Raw genomic sequence first — 8,550 nt, 5'->3', positions numbered from 1 at the left:
TTTGTGTCAAGTTTGGTTGAAATTAGCCCAGTGGTTCTGGGAAAGATGAAAATCTTAAAAGTTTATGTCGACGACAACACCGACAGACAACGGACAAATTTTGATCAGATGAGCTAAAAGGTTTAACTCAAACACACATATATACATACATATAATATTACAAAGCCGATAGAGTGATACTGCACTAGTTTCTTTACTTGTAGTACTCCTGAAGAGTCGAGTATACTCAATCGGCTCTGTGATATTCTATTGATATTGTTACTTGTGTAGATTTTTCTACACTAAAACGTCAAATGCCATGGCTCTATGATTTAAAAAAAAAATCTTCGACTTCATGAATATTCATGTTCATTACCAACCAATCGGTGAGCTTCCATTTGTTTGGTGGAAAGTGGAAAGAAAATCATTCGGAGGTCATTGCGTGCTCATAGCAGAACAATCCGAGGATTGCCGATTGAGAACAAACTGGACACTTTTTAGCTGTTGTAACTAATGGGCGCTTCTTTGTTGACTTCACCGGTGTAAAAAAAAACCCACCAACCAACCATATAATATGCGTCACCACGCCGCTCTCTTGATATAATTGTCCGATCAATTCTAGTCTTTCAGATTTCAACACATCCACTTTACCCCGAATTTCCTCATCAAGTTTGAGAATACGATCAAGTTTAATAAACACATAATTTACAAGCGTAACCACTGCTGTTAATGCAAATTTTATTTAATAGATACTTATAAACTTTACTTTCTTCTGTAAACAAGGATATGTAGCCTTTTCTTTGTCTGTTATTACTTGTAAACAAATACTATGTATGTATGGTCCGATATAATAAAACACATTAATGAGCAGCTCAAATTAATACATTTTGAAGTATTGAAAAACGCCTCGTGGTGAGTTGGTATCGTGTAATTTCGTCTACATTTGGAAGAGAGGACAACATACTCATGAACACACTGCCATGCTTCATTCTATCTTCCAAAATGAGAAACTGAAACGCCAATAATTAGGTCTTGAAAAGTATTTCTTTTATTAATCAGATAGTTACATCATGTTACATGTATTACTAAGGAGTGGCCCTCGTCAACTAGTAAGCAAATTAATATACACAGATAACGTTCATTTTCGTGAGAGTCTACATATTTTTGTCTCACAAGTGATTTAAGTAGAACTAGAAATCTATTCAGTCTCCAATGGACTTTTCATCTAAGGGAGGTTGTTATTTACACTTCTACAGACATGCACGATTTCAACTTTCAGCTATGAGATACAGACAAATTATGTTAGACTTGCTCAAGTCTCTATGTTTAATGACATTAAGTATGGTAGAGAGCAGATATTTAGATTTCTAAAACAGTAAAATTTGGATGAAATGATAAAAGTAATAAAAACAACATAGAGACTTGAGCAAGTCTAGAATTATGTTAGCATTTGCGATTTGATATTTTTCATTATTACAATAATTTAGACTGTTGGACTTTGTCAAATCTGACGCTAAATACCACACTGTTTCTACATATAGCTCTTCATCATTTCATGAAACAACCGGAAACAGTCTCGGCTACCTCTTTCTCCAAGGCAAAGACAAACGTTACATTTGGAACATTTATATGGGGATTTTGTGTTCCATCCGGACTTTGTTCTTATTTTCTGGATTTTACAATAATAACAATATCTATTTTTGTTGTTGTCATTTCTGATGGCCACATGATCCGAATTTACTCCGCTATGAATTGGAAAAGAACCACCCAATCCAGGGATATCTAAAAGAAAATAAATTCTGTGAGTTCCTGATAACAATTAATATGTTTTACATAATATTTCAAGAAATTTAAAGACTATACAATACATTAGAACAACGAACACCATAGGCTATTTTGCACATACAAAATTGAACATGAATTGTCTTTGACGATTCAGTTTTCATTCATTCATAGAAAACAATGACAAAGCGTTAAAAAATGGCGACAGGAATGTTATTCTGAATTGTCTGGAGCACTGTAGTGTTCCGCTGATAAGGAGGTTTGGTTTCTGTGTCCACGTGACATCTGTAGCTGCTGGTGGTAAAGCTGAAAACAACTCCAGTCTCCTCTCTTGCAAACACACAAACACACTTTACATGTGAAACACTGATATCGGGATTTTGGAACCCAACCGCAGACAGTTTTAATTTTATTTTTTCTGCAAAAGTGGCAGTAATGTTGTTTCTTGTCCTCGTTCTTGACAGCATAATGGTGACAATCGTCAACCTGCACTCTTTGATCCAGTAACATGTTTCCGTCTTTGTTGGCAGTTGTCAACCAGACAGGGTAATGCTCTGAAAAACCAAGAAACCAAGCATTTACTTAGTGTTGAATTATATGAATATACAGTAAGCAGTAATTTAATACTGGATTCTTTTTCTTTTATACATTGTACCTTTACGTGTATATACAATATACAAGGCGACCAAACTGTTCCACATCAACTGCACAACACTAGATATTTTTAAATGGAATCCCAAATTAAAGGCGAAGATAACGAACAGTGATCAATCTCATCAAACTCCTATAAGCTATACAAAATACAGAGTTGGGCAAACACGGATCCCTGGATATACCAGAGGTGGGATCAGGCGACTAGGAGGAGTAAGCATCCCCTTTCGACCGGTCACACCCGCCATGACATCACAACATGATATTTAGACCCTACCGCCATAGCAACCAATGTGTTAACATGCGAATATTAGTACAATGGAAATCCCTGCTGCAACGCCATTCCTCACAGTGCATTTAAATTGTAGGAAACATCAAGAATTGGACTCTAGAAATATATGATCATTGGTCATCTACATTGCAGCCTAAGACAGAAGAATCAAAGTACCTCAAAACGCTATTTCACATTTGCGTTGACCCGTCGTCAGCAACAGAGTTGTGATGGCATCTTGGTCCTGGAAGGTGACCACGCGTGCCAAATCAGGCGTTAAAAGTTTTTGTTAAAAATCAGAGAAACAAGACAAATATCACATAAACCTCCGGCGGGTGTAAGAAAGATTTTCTTTACAATGTCGCCGAAACTGTAAGAATCTTACTACATAATTGTGAAGACACAAAACGTATAATATACATTACATGTAAACCCCTAAGTTTATCTTTTAATGAAAAGTGGGAAGACGATATATCTATATATAATTATGTTTACCCTTCCTCCCCTATAAATACAGAAACAAGTACAGTAGTATCATAAAAATCTTCAGTACACCTTGCTTGTCGAAGGAGGCGACTAAATGGGGCGGTCCTTCGGATGAGACCAACAAAAAAAAACAACCCACCAGACCCCGTGTCAGCAGGTGTGGCACGAAAAGCCCCCCCCCCCCTGCTCAAAGGCCATAAGCTCTGAGCATAGGCCTAAATTCGAAGGCCACTACTTCTAATTTTCATGCTTGAAAAAAAAATTGAAACTTCTTCCACCATTATCTTCATCTCAGCCAAATTACCTTGGTTCGACTCGATATCTCTCAATTGCAAAGGCATTGACAATCGAAATATTTCATTAATACCACTTACCCAGACGCTGGTTAAGATTCAATTCAGAGTCAAGGGTAAGAGTAAGAATGTCTAATTAATATGTCTCCATTACATAGACCTAAGAGATATATTTCTAACCTTTCTCACACTTAAACCTCAACAGATGACCTTATAATAATGCTTGTTGTCTGATTATGATAATCAACTTTCAAGTCAATCTCATGCGAGCTTCTACTGCCTCTTCATTATCAGGCTATGCCTTGTACAAAGGAAAGGTGAAGATAACGAACAGTGATCAATCTCATGTAACCAATACAAAATAGAGAGTTGGGCAAACACGGACCCCTGGATATACCAGAGGTGGGATCAGGTGCCTAGGAGTAAGCAATCCCTGTCGACTGGTCACACCCGCCGTAAGCCATTTATCTTCATCAGGTAAACGGAGTTATCCGTAGTCAAAACATTTTTTAATATACTGTTCACCTTCACTTAACCCAGAGCAAAGCGGGACAGGGGAACAGTAGACTGAAAGACTTGGCGATTCTTGCACTTCCAAATTCGTTTGCAGGTCATATTAGCTATGCATCACGCCTGACCGTTAGATGTTCACAAGTACAGAAAATACATGTATTCACAGATGTGATGAATTTTTAGCAATTGAGCTGTGTATAGTGCATCCCCACCATGGGGTCTCGACCTCTAACCCGGGGTAACAAATTTCATAACTTCCAAGGGAGCGTCCATGTTTGTTATAATTGTGTACCTAGTTTGCCCGCCATATATTCAGTTCATAATGACAAAGGAAGGGTCCCCAACACCAACAAATGCTTGCTCATTTTAACTCTTCAAACTTTGTATGCTGTGTATTCTAGAATAAATGAGAGTTTTAAGATAAAATACATTTTCTGTTTGAGAAATTTGTCCCGCCCTGGGTTCAGAACCCCCGACTCTTAAGAGTTTTTTGGTCGTCACCCGAATCCCGGCCGCGACACACCCAAGTCGTTAAAATAGGTAGTGACAGTTCCATCGCCAAACGCTCGGCATCAGGTCTGAATGTCACGGGTCCTCGCAGATGACCCTAAAAACGGATGACCCGTGTCACAGTAGGTGTGGCACGCTAAAGAACCCTCACTGCTCAATGTCCGTAAGCGCCGAGCATAGGCCTAAATTTGAAGCCCTTCACCGGTCTTGGTGACGTCTCCATATGAGTGAAAAATTCTCGAGTGAGACGTTAAGCAAGATAAATCAATCAATCTTAAAAATGCACTTGATTTGTCTGCTGCATGCTTAGGCCAGTAAAGAAGATTTAAAAGTTGTGGCCCCAATCGAAATAACAAAATTCACAATTTTTGTTTTCCTACCCCCAAAAAATGGTCATCAAATTTTCAAGACGATAATTTTCAATAGTTCTATCGAGTGGCCCAGATACAAAAAGCTAAATTGACGAGAATTGTGAAATGATATTGTAGATGAAATGTGAAGATAACGAACAGTGATCAGTCTCATAACTCCTACAAGCAATTCAAAATAGATAGTTGGGCAAACACGGACCCCTGGACACACCAGGTGAGATCAGGTGCATGGGAGGAGTAAGCACCCACTGTCGACCGGTCACATGTATTCTCAAATGAAGAATTCAGTTAAACACTCGATTTGAAAATTAGCAACTATTTATTAATACGAATTCTAAAAGCAAAAAGTTGTGTGTATTTCTTTAAATAGAAACAGTTATTAATTTTCACTTACTAATCAATAGCATAATAAACATATACAGAAAAACAATCGGCACTTGCTTCTTGCACACGCGATAAGACAATAGTCACCACGGAAAAATATACCATTACAGTAGTGGGTAGTGACTGTGAAGCACGAAGCAGTTTCTGTTGCCCTGCTTCCCAGAACACAAACAAACATCGCATTCTCTGCATTTGAACAAAGACTTAGGATGCCATCCTGATCTAGTTTTGATTTTGTGCTTTTTACAAAATGTACAATATCTTTCCTTTCGATCTGCATGATAAACCAACGTGTGTCCAGGGGCTGGCACTTTCGGAATGGGTATTGCGTAGGAACTGAGGTCAAATGCCGTATTACAAGTACCTAAAATGTAAAGCAAATTCACTATTGATAAATGCAGTCACGCATGCGTAGGCACAGAGGAAAACATCTTCACTAATGAAAACTAAACAACGGAAATCGGGGATTTTCAATATGTTCCTCACATAAGAACCAGTAATCAGTTTATCACAGAAATGTTGTCAACTCCAGATAGACAGCACACCTAATGCAATGCATCATACACACACTTAATGCAATGCATCATACACACACCTAATGCAGTGCATCATACACACACCTAATGCAATGCATCATACACACACCTAATGCAGTGCATCATACACACAAATACGAAAATATTTTAACCATCTTTAATGATGTGTTTCAATACACATAATCATAATACATGGCATAATATGGAAAATATATTAAAAGTCCATAAAACTAACAGGAAGTGGACCATGGTTACAGCAAACATATGCAGTTACATGGAGTTTTTCTTTTATAAGCAAATCTAATTATTATCGTTTGTGATCCCAAAAGCATCTGCCACCATTTTCTCTGGGTTATCCGTGATTCCGCCTCTTCGATACAGAATCTGATGATAATGCAAGTAGCATCCTCTCTCGCCCTTACAAAGATAGACCTCGCACAGTCCACACTTGTGCCTCGTGGACACTCTACATCCGCCCGCCGTCCGTCTCTTCGTTACTTTACATATCAGACACAGTCTCTTTTTGTTATCGGTTAGAGGAACAATTTTGTGTCTCCCAAATTCCTCCCCGAACCCTTCCAGTTGTTCTTCCATGCCTACGCCTAGATAATTTGGACGTGTTCCAATAGGTTCATCAGACACACGTCTCACTTTTCCTCCAGTGAGAGGAGAAACCACCAGAAAATTAGGGGGATAATCATGGTACATTAGCTGTGCCGGCCCTGAATATAAAGAAAATAAACTTGAATCAAATTTTCATTCAAGAAACACATCATTTTACACAACTTTAAAACAATAAAATGCTAGAATAAAAATTCTAATCAAATGATATGCTCTACATCAGGGCCGTCACCACTGTTAAAAACACTGATAAAAAACGAAGCAAATCTCAAGTATTTACAGGCATTTATTTTCCAGAAAAATTACATGTAACATTTACGACTAACTCAACACAATATGAAATGATTAATGATAACTGTACAATAATAACTGAATAACTGCCCTCGATGTATCTGTATCGTGCACTTCCACTTAATTAAACAGATATTGTCAAATCATCTTAATCCAAAAAGACAGCGCAATGATGCATTCAACACGATACATTTAAACTGAGTGCTCATTAACTCACCATTCATTCACATGTAGATGACGAGTATAGTCAAATAGAGTTCGTCACAACACTCATTATATAATATTGCACAACAGTATATATACCAATGTTTCAACATAACCGATGGTATGAAAACTGTACCACGGTACTCAGGGATGACATTCAGTACACAGCTGTGTTATTCCGGGGCACCTTTCGATAGGTTCAACCACTGCTTCCAATGGTGGTCTGTGTAACATCCTCGTGAACCCTGGCAGAGAGAAACATTACACTTTTGGCAATGATATCTCGTAATTATCATGTTTCCCGATTCGTATTTCACCCCGCCAAGCTTGCAGTTCCAACAGACTTTCTGCTTACGACCTTCGTTGTAGACGAGAGAATGGTCTCGGATGTATTCCAAAAATTCACGGGGAAAGGCTTTTGCATCAACAGGAGAGAGGACTAGGCGGCGATTTTCTGGGCGTCGTGGCTGGCCATAATTATAAAAGAATTCTACAAAATATTTACAAGACATACTGGTTAGGAGACATTTTGCTTCATGTAATGAATCATGCCAGACAACTTTAGCCACAACGCCATCAAAGCGACAGTAGCAATCTAGGATACAAAATGTAAATGCAACTTTCGTCACAGAACTAGACACGTGGAACCAAATACATTGTGAACCACATTTAAACGGATTACCGAGACAATAAAAAGGGGGAGTCATCTCGTGTTTCTCAGCAGTAGATTCCTTCGCTGATGATAACATTGCTACACGCACAAAATCAATGACACATCCGGACAACATCCAAACTAAGAAGACTCGTTTTGAAATAACTTCGTTTTCTTATTCAAATATGTCCCCAAAGCAAACATGGATCAAAATTTTAATTACGCTGAAAAAGCACATCATAAACAAATTCAAGTTTTCACTACATGTTGTTACTACATCTCACATTAAGTCAACGCGTATAATTTACATGATTGTGTTCATTCAAAGTACATGTACCTACTAGTGTAAATGAAACGACTTTTGTCAATTCCGCACATCGGTAACACATTCATTTACAAAAGACCAGTATCATATATAGTCTTCACTCAATACCATAGTGAAGGTGTATTCTACTGACAAACATCGTCATGCTTTTTTAAAGATCCTTCGTATTTGAATGATTTTCCACACTTCAAACATACAAAATTTCTCTGATTTGAGTGTGATCTCAAATGAACCAGAAGTCGACTGGAGCTTGCAAGCTTCTTTCCGCATATCTTGCACATTGGATAATTGCATTCTGCGCTGTGAAACATTTTCTTGTGAATGTGGAATCCTGAAGGCGATTTGAAACCCTTCCCACAGGCTTCACAAAAGGCTACTATTGTCGATTGATGAGTTAATTTCCTGTGCTCTAACAGAGACACTGTACTGGAAAAACTCATTTGGCAGTCTGGACAGGAAAGGGCAAATTCTCCTTTCTCCCAGTGGCCTGGAAACGCGATGGCGGTGCCTAGCAAAAGAAACATGTTGAATAACATCAATCTACCATTTACCTTTCTCTACAACTAAATGACCCAACCTCAACCATGCACGTGTAAACAAGTTTTACAGATTACAGACAAGTTCACCATTTCAATATTATTATACATGTACATTGTATATAGTGTAATCAAGCAAGTTCAA

At 38.1% G+C, this 8,550-nt stretch overlaps 1 protein-coding gene across 6 annotated transcripts in view; it reads right to left on the bottom strand.

Moving 5' to 3' along the window:
- Positions 1–1,004: 1,004 nt before the first annotated feature.
- LOC125647598 (zinc finger and BTB domain-containing protein 18-like) overlaps positions 1,005–8,550 on the bottom strand; it is a 35,910-nt gene continuing 28,364 nt past the window's right edge. Inside the window, exon 5 of one of the 6 annotated variants that reach the window (XM_048874344.2) lies at positions 1,005–2,315. In XM_048874344.2, coding sequence (XP_048730301.1) covers positions 1,975–2,315 — 341 coding nt within the window. In that variant the 3' untranslated portion in view covers positions 1,005–1,974. Of the gene's footprint in view, positions 2,316–5,156; positions 6,499–6,665; positions 7,383–7,745; positions 8,378–8,550 lie in introns of those variants that run through there. The other 5 variants (XM_048874348.2, XM_048874335.2, XM_048874347.2 and 2 more) reach the window with 5 other exon arrangements.

The sequence above is a fragment of the Ostrea edulis genome, chromosome 6, assembly GCF_947568905.1.
Source record: "Ostrea edulis chromosome 6, xbOstEdul1.1, whole genome shotgun sequence".
NCBI lineage: Eukaryota > Metazoa > Mollusca > Bivalvia > Ostreida > Ostreidae > Ostrea > Ostrea edulis.
Note: the sequence above shows the minus strand (reverse complement) of the source record. Positions and strands in the feature narration are given on the sequence as shown.